Source organism: Bombus flavifrons, chromosome 5 (genome assembly GCF_040668555.2).
Source record: "Bombus flavifrons isolate JBK064 chromosome 5, iyBomFlav1_principal, whole genome shotgun sequence".
Lineage (NCBI taxonomy): Eukaryota > Metazoa > Arthropoda > Insecta > Hymenoptera > Apidae > Bombus > Bombus flavifrons.
In genome coordinates, this window is record NC_138446.1 from 5,060,505 (window position 1) to 5,080,389 (window position 19,885).

At 28.4% G+C, this 19,885-nt stretch overlaps 2 protein-coding genes and 1 pseudogene across 2 annotated transcripts; 1 reads left to right on the plus strand and 2 right to left on the minus strand.

Annotated features, from left to right (window-relative positions):
• Positions 1-4,022: 4,022 nt before the first annotated feature.
• LOC138179584 (cytochrome P450 4g15-like) lies at positions 4,023-9,213 on the plus strand (annotated as a pseudogene).
• LOC138179585 (cytochrome c iso-1/iso-2) lies at positions 4,949-5,999 on the minus strand. Its single transcript, XM_069112516.1, has 3 exons — positions 5,869-5,999; positions 5,166-5,170; positions 4,949-5,133 (listed from the first exon to the last, which is right to left on the minus strand). The coding sequence occupies exons 1-3, from the start codon at positions 5,997-5,999 to the stop codon at positions 4,949-4,951; spliced, it is 321 nt and encodes a 106-aa protein (XP_068968617.1).
• An 819-nt stretch (positions 9,214-10,032) lies between the features above and the next one.
• On the minus strand, positions 10,033-19,661 carry LOC138179941 (monocarboxylate transporter 9). Its single transcript, XM_069113219.1, has 10 exons — positions 19,455-19,661; positions 18,264-18,483; positions 17,505-17,631; positions 14,303-14,517; positions 14,129-14,219; positions 13,019-13,287; positions 12,383-12,642; positions 11,638-11,930; positions 11,183-11,377; positions 10,033-10,772 (listed from the first exon to the last, which is right to left on the minus strand). The coding sequence occupies exons 2-10, from the start codon at positions 18,468-18,470 to the stop codon at positions 10,594-10,596; spliced, it is 1,836 nt and encodes a 611-aa protein (XP_068969320.1). The 5' UTR covers positions 18,471-18,483; positions 19,455-19,661; the 3' UTR covers positions 10,033-10,593.
• Positions 19,662-19,885: the final 224 nt, after the last annotated feature.

Sequence of the window (19,885 nt, forward strand, 5' to 3'; positions counted from 1 at the left end):
ACGATCGGATCCATTGTAATTAGTTTATTCTTATACAAGAATGTTACGTGAGTTACAAAATCATTGGAATAATTACAGTAAAAGTATTGAATATATGAAAAATTAATCTGAAATTTTTATAGTTACATATATTCAGATAATAAAGATTATATTTAAATAAAATTTGGAAATATCTATTATATAAATATAAATATACAATATTTATGTAACATTTACCATAGAAATTTATTCAATTGATAAATTGTTAATATATTAATTATTATTAATTGAAATTTCGTTGATATAAAATTCGCATTTGATACCAAATATATTACTTTTTCATGATTATCGTAGCTAGATACATAAAATCATATATTAAAGTTCATGAGAATGCTTTTCTAGAAACTTTTTATACAAAACATTTTGAAATTTCATCAAAATTTTACTATTATAATCACGGTAGTCGTATTTTATTAGAGTGCTAACTAAATTTCAAAAAGTACGTAATATATTCATAAAAAAATTCTATGGTAAGTGTTCAAATATTTCCCTGAGCTGCTGTAAAGTAGTAAAAAATTTACCAATGAAATTTTAGGATCCTACCAGATCCATTAACATATTTTATTACAGGACAATGAGATAATTCAATCTTTTATTAAAGGCTAGAACCCTATTATATTCAAACGTATATTCGAATGTCTTTGTAATTCACTGTGTATCATAAACTTTTTTTTTTGTATACTATATGTATGTATTTCATTGGCACATTTTTCACTATGATGAAAAATATCGATTTGTTGTAAATTCTGCATTAGCCTAAAGTACTTGTTTATTTCTATTAATTTAATCAAATGCGAACTTAAGTTAATAACGATGTAGCAATTTCTCCCAACTTAATTATAAAACGCACAGTATGTACGTCCAATTATATAGAAGGGAGGAAGTTTGCACAGAAGTCTTAAATTATTTTGCGTTCGTACGATACGATAAAAAAATCTTTGTAAATACAAGTGCCTTAAATATAACTACAGTGGTAGGAATTTTACTGGTAAGCTGTCTTCGATATGACGAAAAGCTGGGATTTTCGGTTGAGTTAGTTCCACGCATAAATTCATATAAAAATGTAAAGATATTATAATAGAATAATTCTTATACAATGAGATTTGACAATACAAAAAGATTTTTGCTCTCAATTCCAGTCAACGACTGTCCTGCGTGTAATTTTTTCTTATTATTATGAGCGAAATATTCTGTACTGAGTGGCGTATTTTCACTTCATTGCGTGTATTAGAAAAATTATAATGTAAAGTGTATGTATCCCTCTGATGTTGGACCTGTAGGACAGTGGAGCAAGGAAAGAATTTTTAAAACAGAAAAATTCCATATTTTCCACACAATATATACTGAAACTTGCACTTTTTCTATTTTACTACCACTGTCACTCAGCCCAATCTATGTAAATATTCCCAGAACACATTTGATCACGTTCACGATCTTGGGTGATTGATCATCTGACCATACATGTTAAATTCGTAGTCTAATTTCAAGTAATCGGTATCTTCCTCGCATTTTTATCGTTCGAAACTCAGCTACTCGCTATAAACATTTATATTAAATTCCCAGTCCCGTACTGTAAGGATTTTTTAATTTGTATCTCCTGTAACAGTTTTTATGAAATATTTAAAATACATTTTATTATTTATACAATTCGATTGTTATTTATTTATTATACCTTCATAAATGATCGTGGAAGATTCGTTAAAGTTCGTACGATTATAATAATGTTGTTTGTTTAATTAATCTTCAACGTAATGAAAGAATTTATTTATACTCTCTTTCCTTAGAATTTATAAATCAGATTTTATAGTAAATAGAATCTCGTACATTTCATTATTAAGCAATAATTTCCAATCTTATTATTACCTGTTAGGCAGATAAGAACTATAATTCTAAAATTTTGAGAATAATTACCGATATTGATTGGTGTTTAATACCTATACATGTGGATATATGTGTAAGTATCATAAATATTTTCAATTCTCTCTATTCTTAATCCATTCATATATCATATAGTATAGAAACACTTTGTTATTTCTCTTTTTTAATTTATTTCATTTTTTATTCGCGTTACAATGGAAACTCAAATACAAAATTCTGCAAATATCATTTTCAAGATTATAAGATGATAATTTCTAGAAGATGCACTAACCAACACAAATAGTACTTTTATTCACGACATTTGTAAAGTATCGTTTTTTCATAAGAAAACTAACTAAACTAACCAAACATTAACCGGAACATTTTATAACACATACATATGTATGTATACCGCAAAAGAGGAAAAGAAATTATTTTTCATTATAAATGATATATGTGACATAAATGACATATGTGATAGAAACATATGACGTCTGGTATTCATTATAGTTTCAATACGTTTACATTCAAACTGAAATTCAAATACAGTATTTGCCGATTATGTCCGCGTTGAATAATAAATATTGTTCACCTGCAATTAAAATAAATGACTCACGTTTATATATTTATACATGTACATAAAATTTTATTTTTATTTACATTACTGACATTTTCCTTTAAATGATCTCTTTATGTCTTTCGTATCTTTTATTTATTATATTTTTTAAATATAGATTTTAGTAAAAATATAATTTGTGTAACTTTCCTAAAAGTATCGGTTATGATATCGAATATTAATTGAAAGGTGTTTAGATATAATGACAGAATAAGATTAAAAATGTCTGAATTTTATGTTACTATAGACATATCTCTAATCATCAAATATTTTTAATTTTCGTATATATATATAGAAGTATTTAATGATATTCTGTATCTAATAACCATAATTTTACAAATTTACATAAATGTATAATAATAAAAAAAAGCGATTATTTTCTATAGATACATAGATATGCATAGTCGACTATTATGACGTGATAAAATTAATTTTTACAAATGAATACACATGTAATAAAAAAATTAACATCTGCCGATAGTTAATCTTATAAGGTTGTTTACATGTTTCATTATTATTTATTATTACTATTACTATACTATACTATACTATTAACAAGCTTTTTTGATACATAATTTAAATCCGTAATACGTGATAATCGATTATATCATTGGTATGTTATTATTCTATATATTCTAACTCCATTGGTGTGTTATTGCTACAATTCAACCAAAGTATCTAAATATTTGTAAACAATACTATTTAATTAATGTAACAAATATCGTATGACTAGATTATACGAGTATGAATACAATACAATAATTCTATAATTTTTATTTCTAATCGACATCGTTTATTTGCAACCCACATCGTATTTATTTTTATTTTGAAAAAATAATTTCAAAGAATATATTGTGCATTTGATGGGTTACAAACGTATTTTCATCGAGGCGTGTCAGTCGCCTGGTTGTGAACAATTCGGTTGGTCAGGAAGTAGCGCCGGTAGTAGTAATAAAGGGTGGTTGATTTGGCGTCCATCGATAATTTTGTAATTTCGTGAAATTGGTCCCGCTTAACCGAACTCGACGAGGGAAAGTTCCTTCTTCTCGCCCCCCTATTTCGTACCTTTTCTATCTATACAACCCTCCTCGTTGTTTTTTTATTATCTTACAGGGTCGATTTCCGGACACGTACCATGTAGGGGGTGATCGGCAAGTTGCTACGTCATTTCCGGAAGTACTTGTTTCCACATCAACGGTCTAGCGGTTATTGTTATAATCGTCTTTTCATTTTAAGGTACGTGTATACGTGTATGTATAGCATATTACTTACTTACACGTAATGTAATAGTTAAAAATGACTATACCTTTCAAGATTAGCATTTTTTTGATTTTTCACCTTTTAAAATATAACAAACTATAGCTCAATTTGTTGAAATTAATCTTTGTTTCGCACATCTGTATTCACGTCTTATTTAAACATTAAAAGTAAACAAACGAAATAAAAAGAAATAAACGTGTTGCAGAAGGATGGCGCAAATGTAAATGAAAAGTATAAAAATCTTCCAAAAATGCATTATGTTAGAGATGATTTAGACGATATCGATGAAAATGATATTGGTGAAAAGAAAAGATTTGCTCTCCTGGATCTTTTATTGGAGCTTTCAAGAAATGGTGCGAAACTGACCGATCAAGAAATTCGAAAAGAAGTAGATACTATAATGTTTGAGGTAATAGAAGTAATCCTACATTCCTTCCAAAAGTTCTTAAAATAAAGTATATATATTTAAATAAACTACGGTTTAACGAAAGTTTCATATGTAAAGCAGTTCAATTGATAATTATTTATTTATAATATATATAGAAAACCACGTCGCTTAATTTTATGCTAAACTAAGCTAAGTGAATTCGAAACATGCTTTCGATTGTATGTTACTTTCAATTGTCCGGAAAATCATGTAAATAATTAATCTTTTATACTTCGTATGTAATATGTCATAAGAAAATGTTTAAACTAAATTTATTCTATAAATTTTATGCAGAAAAAACATTTTAAATTGAAAATGACACTATTTTACAATGTTTAGTACAAAGTTATAGCTTTTTGTTTTAAAAATAGAAGCTTATAAATTTTTAGATGTTACATAATCTCCTTTTATCAAAAAATTTCTTTCGAATAAAACAGAAAATAAATATAAAAATGCTTTTTTCGTATAATGAAAGGACGTTACATACATTTTAGGGTCATGACACTACCGCTGCAGGTTCTAGCTTCGTTCTTTGCGTGCTTGGAATTCATCAAAACATCCAGGTGAGTAGAGTATTAAAATATGGTGCATTAAAATATGGGCAACAAATCTAACGAGTCATTTTTTTCTAATTTTGTTAATTTATTATTTATTTTATTTGTTTATTTTCATCGAACTAACGCTAAGAATACCTTATTTTGGTCACTGTACAAAATATTTCACATAAGTAGATGCAATTTTTCGAATTTTCATTTCAACGTTGCTAAGAAAGCGATTATATCTCTACGATCTTCCGCTTTTTTAATACCATTGAACATCATTTTCGTGCCAGGGATAAATTGCTTCGGAAATTGTAAATATTCGTTTAAAGTGTTCTCGTCCCATACAACACCTTTTTTCTTCATCGCTTCGGTAGATTTAAATCCAGGTACAGCTAAATTTATAATTTTTTATAAATGATTTTACATGAACTTTTAGCAAATATGATACTTATAAAGCGATAAATTAAATAAAAGGAGGTTTTTTGCTCTCTTAGGTATTTTTTTACATTTTGTTAAACAAACATTTTATTATTTATGACATATGTATTAATAAATGTACCTATCGTCTGAATGTGTGTGTCGATATAATTTAGGTATACGAAGATAACGAAAAAACAAATAGGAAAGAATTTTTTCATAATGAGAAAGATGGAAGATACTCCTATTTTCTTAATTTAATTTAATTGGAAACTAAGAGAAACATATATGTGTAGCATAGTAACATTTGTATATTCATGATCCACATATGGTTATATTAAGTTAAATGTATATTTTAGAAATAAAAGTTAATAAAAATGGGATAGTGTATTGTGAGAATGGAATTTGAATAAATGATATTTATAAGTAAAATTATCATATGAAATTAAATATTACGTCGGTATGTTTGGAATATAGATTGAAGACATAGTTTCTTATATTGTACTTATATATAATGTTAAATACGAAACGAAAATAGTATTTAGTTACCATTCATATATTATATATGATTGTTTTGTATATGTCCCTACATAAATCATATGTATATTTACTCGTATCCTATATGTACGTAATATACATATAACATACACAAAACATATTTTTTCGTATTTCAGTGTAAAAATTAATTAATATACAAAGATAATATATACATACTGCCACATGTTTTGCCAAATATTCCAAAAAGGTTAGGACCTATCTTATGTCGCTCGTTTTTATTACACGTATGACACATGCCACACATTCTGAGAAATAAAGTTTTCCCATGTACTGGATCTCCCATTCTCGCACAAAAATTTCCTCTCGGTGAAAAAGGTTACATCGATTATCTGTGTAATAATTGAAGGTTAATGTTTTATCATTCCTCTAAGTCCTAAGTTGATGTTGATCGATTACAATATAACTTGAAGTTTTCAAGTAAGGGATATCTTGATGAATTTAGTTTTTTATGGACATGAATCTATTTGTCTTTCTCAGATCATCTATAGTTTTATTTTAAACCTACCATTAGACGATCGTACAGATCGTAAGAAAAATTGCAGTTGAGTTAATCAGTTCATGAAACTAATCGATAATTACAGATACTGGTAATTAACTTGACGCTGATTAAAAACATTAATTATCAATTACAATTTAATTAAAACTTTATTTGTTGCTAAAGGACTAAATTACTAATTTAATTTTTGATTTAATTGATGATTACTTAGTAAACTATTTCAGTTGTAATTAAAAATTGTTAAACGTATTAAATATTATTCAATCGTGTAAAACATATATGATTAATTGTTAATATATATCTTCGCTTATTTTAATAAGAATGTATTGCTTTTTACAACAAGTTCTTCTTTTATTGCTTTTAACAATCATCGTTACTAATTTCAAATAATTTATTTTATATGAAAATAGGTTATAAGAGCAAACTATTAATCTTTCATTTATTATATTTCATTTAATTATCTATCTTGTAAAGCTTAATATTTTCTGTATTTTTATTATCTGTAAAATACAATAATTATTACAGGAACGAGTATTCGAAGAACTAAACGAGATTTTCGGGGAATCAAATAGGCCTTGCACCTTCCAAGATACTCTAGAAATGAAATATCTCGAAAGAGTAATTTACGAAACATTAAGACTTTTGCCACCAGTTCCCGCCATTGCAAGACATCTTAACAACCACGTCAAAATAGGTCAGTTTTGTATTTTATCTAACAAACGAATATTATTTGTTATTTATTTTTCCATAATACACAATACATACAACTAGAAGTTAAAATCTTGCTGCCACATTTCCAGAATTAATAAACATTAAATAATAATTATTTTACTATACTCTTCATTATTGCAAAATAGATATTATTATAAACTGGCATATTTCTATTATCACTTAAAATAATTTTTCGAAATGTCCCCATTGGTTTAAAATCAGATTAAAAATATTAAAACGTACAGATTAATTACTTTGCAATTTTAATTTATATAAATGATATTAATGTAAATAATATAATCGACTACATTTTTAATATGAGAGATACCACTTGGATATTGGTTGCTGATAGTTTATGAAATTTGTACAGAAATTAGTTTTTTGGAAAATATTACGCCTTCTTCTATCAAAAATCATTCATAATTAAATCCGTTACAAATGAACAGGTTTTGTCCCACGAACAATTCTGTCAATGAATTAACATTGCCTGAAAATGTATAATATTTATTCAGGTTACTCGAATGTCTTTGTAAAAATTAATTCTATCAAAATTCTCAGTATCAATGATTGCTAGTTAAAATATTGTTTAAAGTTCGACTCTGTATTATCGATAGTTTATTGGTTAAAACCGTATTAAATAGAATTCATTTGATGTATCTTACGATTCTTTTACAGTGACGGAATTATTTATTACCAAAAGGTTGTACGATTTTGATTCTAGAGTTCACCGATTGAAGGAATTCTATCCAAACCCTGATGTGTTTGATCCTGATAACTTTTTGCCGGAAGAAATGCAGAACAGACATTATTGCTCGTTCATTCCTTTTAGCGCAGGGCCAAGGTATTTCTTTTCTTCATTTTCGCATCAATTCATTAATCTTATCGTTATGTTTATCATTATTCTTATCCTTATATTTTATATAATTGTATAGGCATAATGTGAATTAAGTAATTAAAGTATGTATACAAAGTTGCCTTTGTCCATATAATGTCAGCATTACGTACCATTGCCTGACAAAGTCCGACGAAATAGTTGAATAGCGAACATGGGAGATTTATAGTGGATACATTGTAGATAATGATAAATTCATACGGCCACCGTCGCGCTAAGTTGTTCCTGTTTCATTCGTTTCAGTCATACCGTTCCTTTTATAACGAAGTATCGATATTGGGTTATGCATATAAATATTTCTTCTAAAATTTATACGAAGTAATGTTATTGAATAATAAACATCAGTCTCTAGAAATGAATAAAATAGGAACAACCTATCACTCACTGACCGCACATTTTTATATACCTATCGAAACTCACATGACTCTAATCTGATCTATTTCTGCGCTTAATGACAATATTATTTGTCGGTGATTTTCTAAATTTTCATCTAGTATTACCAACCTTAAAAGCTGCAAAAGTTTTATAAAATTCAAAACAACGATGTTTTCCGAAAATATATAATGATAAAAACAACAGAAATAATAAAAATATAATAAAAGTAAAAGATGTACAGATACTAACTTCCATTAATAAATTTACTTTGATGGAAAGCGATAACGTATTTATGTTAACACTTTACCGACCGATAGCCTATTAATCGGTTTTTGTCGCCGACGTTCACCAACCGATAGCCTATTAATCGGCTTTTTGTCGCTGACAATCTTTCTCATTGTTTGAGCAATAATTTGTTATTTAGTACTAAGGTACCTTACTCAGTTGCGTCGATTGCGTTGCTTTGTAAGCTCCCACAGTTTTATACCAATTTGAAAAATTTATCGTTCGCGATGAACGAAAAGAATGGTATTGGAGAGTCTAAACCGAAACAAAGCCGGCGCCAGTGAGAATCTGCGCCTGAGATGCCGGTCGGATGTGCGTATGCTGTTGAATCGCTAGCGGTTGGTAAAGTGTTAATTAAAGAAAACGTTTCATATGTCAGAAGTAGACTGTGAATATTTATGCATTTATGGAAAATTTAAAGCTATAAAAATGTACAGAATGCATGTAATACGCAAAGGTATATAAAATACTCAAAATATGACACTTGTTATGATACTTATTGAGTAAAACAAACCTCTGCGAGGTTTCATTTCCGCTTTTTATAAATGTGATCGTGTCTTATGTTATTATATTGCGTTTTTTTTTTTTAGGTGATGCGTGGGAAGGAAGTACGCGATATTGAAGTTAAAGGTTTTATTGTCGACGATCCTGCGGAACTACAAGATCCTGTCGGATCTCACAGAAAAGGGCTTCCGGCTGAAGGTTGACATTATTCTCAAAAGAGTAGACGGCTTCTGAATAAAAATCGAGCCACGAAACAAAAGCAATCAGGAGGTTCTTGTTTAAATGAAGTTCTCATAGATGATTCGTACTACATTATTAATGTTAATAGTAATAACATGTTCAAAATATCTGCACACATTTTTGTGATGCACTTATATCGTAATGTGTGCACACATTATGATATAAGTAAACATTATATTAGGTATATATAGATATGTATAGGTATATTATAAGAAAAGCATTCAGGGCTTCTTATATGTGTGAATAAATTATATTTATATACAATGATTGCATATACTATAAATGGCACAAGTGTTAAAATTATATCTAGGTTTAGTAATAAAACTTTGCATAACATTTTTTGTTTTTTGAACTCTTGAAAAGACGTAGAATACTTAAAAAGGACCTATTTATAGCATGTTGCATAGAAATACAATTCCGAGATAATAAAATATTAAAGTAATAAAAATTCATTTTAAGGAACTACCGGTTCACGGTTATTTTAATCTTATACTGGCAATCATCATCTACTGACCATGTTATCAAATTACCTGTTGTCCCTGTAGACGTGAACAATATTATACAAAACTGTATAAAAATATGTGTAATATTAAATAAAGAAGTAACTGTCATTAAATACCACATTCTAAATTCATCTTTCGTTTTTTATAGTGACTATCGCTATATATATATATATACTTACATATATGCTATATAAGATATATTATTATATATATATCATATATTATCCTCCAATTTTTCTTATTATTTTTCATGAACCACATTTAATCGAATTTAACAAATTATGAATTAATATATAATTAAAAAAATTAAAAACAAATTGTTTTTAAAAGTCATACACAAAGATTATTATACAATGTTCTCTTCATTTATTTCTTATTTTTACATTTAATAATAATTGTCACGATAAGTACAACAACTTGAATATAAAATATTCGTTTTAGTGTCATTCGCGACAGACTTAGAATTGGATACAAGATTTGTCTATGTACACCCGATATGATATTATGGCTTATACTTAACAAATTTAAATTAATTGAAATTTGTGGTTTTCCCGATTGTTCGTAAAGCATTTTACGATAGGATATGTGAAAAGTTTAACTGATATGTATGATCTGAAAAATATAAATGACTACATATCGTTGTAAAGATCTGTACATTGTATCTCACACTGCAATAATTAGCGCTATGAGTAGTAACTCCCAATTCACAACAATTTCCATTTTACGAACAAATACATTTTGTAAAAAAATATTTTTAATTGCCGTAAAAAAATATCTAAATTTATTTTTGTACAAAAGAGTTTCTACTATCAAATAGTAAAGACGTGTGTTACACACAAGGCCTTTCTCCCTCTCTCTCTCTCCTTTTGCATCAATCTGTAGAAAAGGAACCGGAAGTTTGGGCAGCAATTTTATCCATCCGTTCCTTCCTCCTCTTTGGTAGATCTACTGAAAGGAACTGTACTGCCCATGGAATAACGAACAGGACGTTCATTAATATAAGGGCAAGCTGGCAGACTACGAAACTGTTGGTCCAGTCTTTCAGGAATCCTGAAAGAGATCATTTATATTTCAAAATTCGCTTTCATCTCCTTATAGTAAATACATATGCTTTTTACATTTCGTTCGTCATTAATATTTGAGTAAAACATTGATTTTGAGTAAAAGTGATTAATAGTGATAAAACATTTGTATTTACAATATTTTTATTTTTACGACCGAATCGTATTTTTCTATTACTAGAAAATTTTTTAAGTTTGAGGGAAATAGAAAAGAAACGTTATCGCGCGTTTCAATTTTACGTTAAAGATCTTTTTAAAACATTAAAAGTCTTCCTCTCGACTGAAGCGGAAACGAAACTGAGACGTAAGAACGTCGGAAATCGCAACAAAGTAGTGTAACTAAAGTTACCATTCATTTTTAAGATATTGTTTTCAGCAGATTATGGTAATTTTACTTACCAACAATTGGACCAAATAATATAGAGATCACTCCGTTAATAGCGCCAGCAATTCCGTATGCTGAAGCAAATTTATCAATACTGATATCTTCTATAATGGCCAATGGCTGAGGAACCAATAACCATGATCTAACCATTCCTATAACTGTTATCATCACAAATGTACCGATCAAGGTATCATTGTACAACAAGTATCCTGAAAAATAAATTCAGACTTTTAGAGGTATACATGTTTTTATGCAACGCGATAATAGCTTGAACCGAAACAAAAAATTCTTTATAATTTTGAGAATATGTAGTAAATTTCCAATCTATGTTTACTAAGATTTAGCAAATATGATTTACTTTCAAAATTTCGAAACACTTTCTTGCAGCAACTTTATAATTGGTCCTTTTGTGATTTACAATATGTAATTGTTGTATTATATTAAAATTTAATGCATATAATTTACTGACCAACTTTTGCGAACGCCATGCAGATCATAGCGACGAAGAACATGTACTTCGCTTTGACTTTTACCAACAAGATGAAAATTGTGAGTAAAATCTTGGATACCAATTCCGCGGTTGCGGAGATAGTAATCGCTTGGGCTGCTTGGCTCTTCGTGTAACCATTATTAGTTATCATCAGTGGCAAAAGATAAGTAAACGTGAAATCGCTCGACATAACGAAACTAGTGCCCAGACAAATGTTTAGGAAACCACAATTTTTTAAAAGTGAGATTTCCAAAAGTTCACCCAATATTTCTCTACAATGTTAAAAATTTTCTTATTGATCTTCGATATTTTTTAAATAAATTAGATATTATAAGAAATTTAATAAAATATGGAAAGTCATATTCAGTAATTGAGTTATTATAAAGAAATTAGAAAGGAATAGAGAGTTGAGAATGATAATGGTGTAAGTCAGTTCATTGCTCGTTTCTATAAAATAATATTCTGCATATGTTACTGCAAAAAATTCATGATATTTTCTTAAATCATGGGATCATTACGACTGAGAACATAGTTACTTAATTATAAAACTTAATTCTAAAACGAAATGTATAGTAGTTTCGAAAATTGAAATGTATGAATAAATTCAAATTTCTAAAAACTTAACTTACACCATTATGATTTTCATAATTAACAAATGCAAGAGATGTTGCAGAGTGTTTAAAGGCTAACAATAAAGAAAAGTATGTAAGAATAATTCACGTACTCTAATTGACCTTTACCGATATCCTTTTCTTCCTGCATAGAAACTTGAATTCCTTTCTCTGTTCGTTTTTCTTTAGTTTTCTCAGGATGGTGTTGCCTAGTGTCTCCGAAACTGCCAATACCTGTCACCAAATTCACTAAACTTGATGATGACAAGGTCGATAGTCGTCGTGTTAGCAACTCGCGCATTGATCCAGATCTTATTCGGTTGCATATTCTGCCCTCTAACTCCGATATCGAAGCTACCCTTTTTGCGGGTGACTGTATTTAACAGAATATGTAAATTTAATAAATAAAGTATGAAATTGAGACCTTTATTAAAAATAATTGTTCTAATGTACTTAAATAGTTGAAAAACTTATAATAGAAATGACTCGTTTCCATATCTGCATTTTTCCAGGACAACAAAAGAATACTTTGGGAACTTTAATTTTCGTTCAATACATTTCAATTTTTTAAACATAATATTCACGATATTACACAGGGTGTCCCAGTAGAATACAATCGTTTAAATATCTGCCTTCTCCATAGTTGTATGAAAAAAACTTTTTAAGACAACTGCTTTCTCTCATATGTCTTTCTTAATACGTATTTCTTCCTTCAAAGTAACAATATCAGAACAACGTATAAAATTTACTTTCAATGTTTCAATTAAAAGCGGAACCTGTTTTCCGCTTTCGCCCTTGAGACTCGTTAAGCTGCTCCATCTGGTTTTTGCAGGAGTTCGTATAACTTCACTGTAACGACGATTTGAGAATACTATACCGCGCAACTTCCGTTCTTCTCTCTCGCGCATCTTTTCCGCGCGAACTTCTTCCGGTTTCTTCGCATGCCATTCGACAGGGTGCATCATTGTCATACCGACGATGCAGTTCAAACTCATGGCACCCGTCATCAATGCTGTTCCTATAACACAGTAAAGGTTAGCGATCAAATACTCAAAATCTCAATATGTCGAAACTTTCTGTTATAGCTGCGATCAAGAATTCTCAAACCCCAGATAATGCTTGATGTAGCGGCATATGAAAATCTACTGGTCGATTAAGTGGCGAATTTTCTATTTGGAAATGTATGAGTTGTGGATTTATAAACTGGTCGAATGGTTGAAGAATTGTAGACTGAGGAGGAGAAAGTGTGGCTAAAGTTACAATGTGTCATTCGATTATATTGTAAGTGCGACAAATCGTTTCTGTTGTTAAAATGTGAAACATTCTGTATCTTGATGTGTACCAGCATCGGGGATACATATGGCTCATTGATCAATTCGTTTATACAGATTAAAGCAATTTAAAAGTCATTATGCTCATTTTCAGATTCCAAGGACGAATTAATAGAGTACTATAGTATTAGTTAACTATTATATTATTTAGAAAATAAAGTATTTAAATATCGATAGCGAATAAATTCTAACATTTTCGAATGAATGTTTCTTGAAAATGAAACCTCCAATGCAATTGTGTTGTTCTTGATTTTTGTCTTATTTTGAATGGCAGAATCTCCCTCAATTAATTTATACCACGATTAAACCTAAAAACCAAAAATGTTTAATGAGCAAAATAAGACAGATTTAGACAGCTGTGTTTGTTGCAGTGAGCGCAACATTTTTAATAGTGATGCTTCATATTTTGCATGATTGTTATGATCGAGCAAATGCAGCTTGACATGTTGGCATATGTAATTATATAGTTTAATATTAATATTGTATTAATATTATAAACATATGTTATCAATATAGAAAGAAATTTACCTCGAAACCCATACATCCTCATCATTTTTTCAATACATATAGGATAGGCGATTCCTCCTAAGCCGACGATAACTTGGGCCGCGCTCATTACCTATATAGCAAGAATTTCTCTAAAAAACTAAGAATATAAGTATGTTAACAATTATATCGGCCAGCGGCCCTGCATTTACGTACTGGTGCCCTTTTCTTTACGAAGTAAGCATTGAAGTTCGTGTTGCAAATGGTAACAATAAGACCAAGACCCATTCCTTGGAGAAAATTTAAGAAGGCCATTTCGTAGACATTTGTAACGAAAGCCAGACAGACATTTGGTAACGAGAAGAGCACCGCACCAAATACCCCCACTGGCCTCATAGAATATCTCTTTATTAGCGAGTTGGTCATTAAACCTGAAATTTAAGTTACAATTATTATATTTTATCTTCTAACTGTTGAAATCCGTGATATATTCCTTCCATAATTGTGAGATACTTTTGTTTAAAATAATTTTATATTTTTCAATAAAATTTGAAGTAGGTGTTGCAATAAGGAAATAGTTCTATTTTCTAGTAATTTCAATAAATCAACAAGAACTAACCAGGAATCAAATACTTTCTCAAACATATAAATATTAATAGTTAAATAATATTCATATTAATAAAGTTTTGCAACTTTGTATATAAAACTTCTAAATATTGAAAACTATACTAACTACTATCTACACTATCTAACTATCTACACTATCTAACTATCTACACTAACAACAAATATAACAATCACACCACCGTAAGCACTATACTTATTCATAAATCTTTAAATCACTTTTATGTGATTTACAGATTTACAGATAGGCATCGTAGCGTATTATAAAGAACGTTCAAATAAAATGTAAATTACATTAAAGTTGTCAACCGGTTTAATTATTCTACAGATAATCAAATGATTAAGTGGATGCAATAATTAGAATCTGCTGATTCATCCATTAAGTATTGAAATCCCAGTTCTGCAAATAGTCTATAGCTTCGACACGAATTCTTTATCAACATTGTTTTTTGATAACAATGAATGAAATAAAAATTTGTTTTAAATGTAGAAGTTATCAATACGAGAAATTAGATCCATAGTACAATCAAAACAGTTCATAGCATTCTGAGCTCTGGTTGAAGAATCAGTTCCACTTCAGACTAGAATCATTGTAAGAGCTATATTAGAAAACAAAATACGTTTTCCTAAACTCCTTTACACTTTTTAGCTTTATCGTATTTTTCGCTTCCTTTCTTGTTATTCAATGCAAATATTATTCAGTATAATTCAAAATATTGAGTTTGAAGGAAAATTTTATTTTAAACTTTAACATTTTAATAAGTCTTTCATAGGAAGGCAAAGAACTACTGGATTAATATATTCAAACTTCAATTTTTTATTTTGTGCAAACATTAAATAATTAATTACTTGTCTATTGTTTTGACTGCTTAACTTATTACTTGGAAGTACCCAAAATTATTGTGTTGCGTATGTAAATAAATTATATTAATAAATTATATGACATATCCAATGCAAATATTAGCAATAGAAACAAAAATGTAGTATACTTATTATTAAATTATATTGTTATTTTGCCATAAAATCGTAAACTATAATTGTTTCACAATTTCGCTTTTATCTAATAGCCGTAAAGCTATAAAAGATTTACATAACAATTCGTGAGCCGCCGTCATACGCTTATCGGTAGTGTTTTCAGTATTTAATAGTATTTAGTAGGAAACACACGATAGTCTTTGTGATAATCTAATTGCACTTATAATTATATTAGGTAACTCTACACACTACATAACATCTTAGTACTAAAATACACAGAAAGATATATAATTTGTAATGTAATACAGATTTATTTTCTAATATAAACAATCACGTTTTATTAAACAAATTTCGTTTTATTTGAAACAATTTGATAATATATAGTGAATAATGAAATTATTGAAAATTATATATCCTAATTTAATTTTGATGAGAATATTATTTTTATTTACAAGGATGATGACACCATCGATTATGAATAAATTAATGTTAAATATAATTTATATATTCGAAGGAAGAAAGAATAGTAACCATAAAAAGTACAACTTACAACATCATGGAAATAAATATTGTATAATGTGTACCTATTTTATGTTTCTTTAATTAATTATTCGATCAACTATTATCGTTATATAAACTATTATTATCATGAGATGGCATTATCAATTCAATCACTAACAACGAGAATTACACGTGAGTCTAAAAATATATTGTATCAACACGTCAGGATTTCCAAGCATAAAGTCTAAAATTATTCAGTGACGTTTATCACTTTTATGTTCTTTTGTAACAAAGCATATCAAAAAGTAAATATATCTAACTATAAAATGTAATTGTAAAGTAGATATGATTAGCTTTGTAATAGTTATTTTCCATTAGTATTTCCAATTTCGTCTGTTTTAATATTTCAAAATCAATTATTGAAAGACACATTGTTTAATATATTTCTTTTCTCGTTAAATTTCAAATCCTTATTTTTATGTTTTTATTTTAATATCTTGCAGTAACTGAAAAACTTTTAATTATACTATAATCATAATTCAATTATCTCTTTATGTTCCTTTATTTTATTGAAGTATTATATTAAAAAATAATCTTTTTTATAGAAAATTTGTCTCTGTAATCATGAATATTATGGATATCTATTATTGAACGCGTGTATTAAAGCTGTAAATTAAGGCAAGGCACATTATTTGTACGGACAGACACGATTTTCACTTCCTGGTGTCTAGACATGTTCTTTCCACATAGATAAACGTAAAATACATGTGATCAAATTGGACGAGTAATAATGTTACATCTCTTACAGTTTGAAAAGAATTCATGCATACATGTACATGTATACAGAGCGAATCATAAATATATGTCCTGTTCATGTCCATATTTCAGGGAGTGAATCTACACAAAAAAATAAGTAAGAAGGGTTTTGAGAACATATGTCCTACATATTTTAGTTTTCAAGTTATGGATAATTAAAGAAATCGTGCCTAGGCATACAGTATTACACGACATTGAGTATTCTTCTTGAGTATTCACGGAATCTCAAATCCATTTTTCATCTGTTCTGTTAAGTTGCTGTTAAGGAATATTTTTACTGTAAAAAGGAAAGAAGGAAAATTTTAAAGATTTTTTGTAATCATCCACAACTCGAAAACTAAAGATACGTGGGATATATGGTCATGCTTTTTACTTATTTTAATGCATAGATTCACCGCTTGAAGTATGGAGACATGGATATATTCATGACTCACCCTGTATATTGCACCTACCGATTCCATTGCAATGATAGATAGAATAAAAAGTGGGACAGGCTGCTTACCAGCAATTGAAAATGTAATCATAAAAACAGAATTGAAAAGTGTCATTGTTGTGCCAGCTTGACCAGTTGCTTCAAGAAAGTCTCCAAATATTATTGCAAATGATGTAGTTGGTCCAAATGTTGTAATCTAAAAAAGAAAAAATTAATTGCATATTATAAGAGTAATCATAGAAAAAAAGATGACTCTTATACAATATTCTATCAATTTGATCATTTTTAAATGTTATAAGAAATACTTATGTCATGATAAAATTTCTGACGAATGAAATAATTATTGTTCTGCATTATTTTTACTATACTATCTTAATATATGAATTACAATTACGTCTTTAATGCCTTATTGTCCCAAAGTACTAAACGCCATTTTATTCGTAAGTTAAAATTCACACAGTTAATGACATTGCAAAAATAAAATTTAAAGAATTGTTAATAATTGAAGAACAATATAATCGGCTATTAATAAAAAGATACTTTTGAAATATATCTACTCTAAATAATTTTGTATTTTCGCTATTCTTTTGACTAATAAAAAATATATATACATATTAAGTATAAAATGCGAAATATTTGCAAAAGTAATGACTTTACTGAATGGTGTACTGATATATTTTATGGTTATACATACGAAATGATACCGATATTGTTTCTTAATTGTTATAAGAAATGTGAATCAATAAATGAAATTAAACGATGAAAGATGAACCAAAAGAGAAAAATTGCAAAATTTATGTTTAATACTAATTGAACATAAATACTAACAAATACTACTATCATAGCAAAAGCTACCATCCACCCCCAGCCACCATCTGGAGCCAAGTCTTCTAACGTAATTTCATCATCATCGTCGTCATCTTCTCCTCCCTTGTAGGCTAACAAAGCGTTACTTTGAAGTTTCTTTTCATTCTCGGTAAAGACGGTCGAGGTTGGATCCATTGTGGTCGTTCCATTACTCGTAACTACCGTCATATTCTTATCAAATCTACATATAATAGAAAATATTTGTTAATTAACTGCTTTGATTATTCACTATCATATTAAGAATTGCTTTAATATCTCTCAATCTTTCTCTAACACAAACCAACAAAATTCTTTAAAACTTAAAAGGAACGTTTTTAGAATTTTACATTTTAATCCTCATCAGTTTTATATGCAAACACAATTTTAATTAACAAGTAAATAACTAAGTTGAAAACAATAAGTTAAAAATTACTGTCTTAGTATCGGTATTAAGTATTTTTAAGGATTATAAATGGAATCTAACAATATAAGGCGTCCCTGGAAAAGATATTCTTCTTAAATGAAACGAGGGAAAAGCTATCTTATACACATATGCACAACGGCATAATTAAATGAATATTATAATACATTTTCGGTATAGTTACTATCTTCGTTGTTACAGAACTGAAATCATCACAAAAGCGATCCAAACGTCTGTTGAGATACATCTAACACTTTTACTTATCATTGAATTTTACGATCTCTCTTAATATTTTCGAATGTGTTTGTTTAACCTCTCCACAATTCTATTTAATAATTCGTTAAACACTATTTATTTAATCGGATTTACATTTTTAATATTACATCGATAAGACAGCTTTTATTTTATTTTTTCAGTTTCTTTAAGTAATCTTTCTCAAGGACAACCTGTATATGCCTACATATATTTAAGCATGATACTGCAATAGTACTATATTCATAAATTCTGCGTCACTCAAAACTTTCTAAAAATTGCACATACATATAAATTAAAAAATAAGAGGAAAGACAAAATTTCTTGAATCCACTAATACCTAAAACTTGTTTACAAAAACAGTATCCATATTTTGTGCACTGATAACAATCGCAGAAGATATTTTTGAATGAATGAAAGATAATTATTTTATATATTGACACAATCGAGTGGGAAAGTATGGTACAAGACAAAGTTGAATACATAAACAAGGATCTTACCAGCTGAAAGTCTTCAATTTCTTCCAATTGATAGATAGAGGAACTGTGGTTATAATTAATAAATTTTATACAGTATATGACAGTCGGCTGGATGGTTTTTGACTGAACGAAACAGGGTACAAACGATTTCGAAGACTTTCTTATCTATGTACACAATGTCACCGTACTAAATACCTATCCTTAATAAGAATGAAATATTGCTACCGTAGCATCTGGAATTAGGAAATCATTTGAGGAAAAAATCAGATTGTAAATGAAATTTTGCAATACTACGTGCAAAACTGATTAAATCGCGAGATAATAATAAGGAAATAATAACAATACAGTAATATGTTTTCATACACATATACGGTGCTCTGCTTTTGTATTCCGCTTCTCTTATGCTTTTACTTTAGTTTATAATAAATAATTATTTCATAGTACAAGGCATA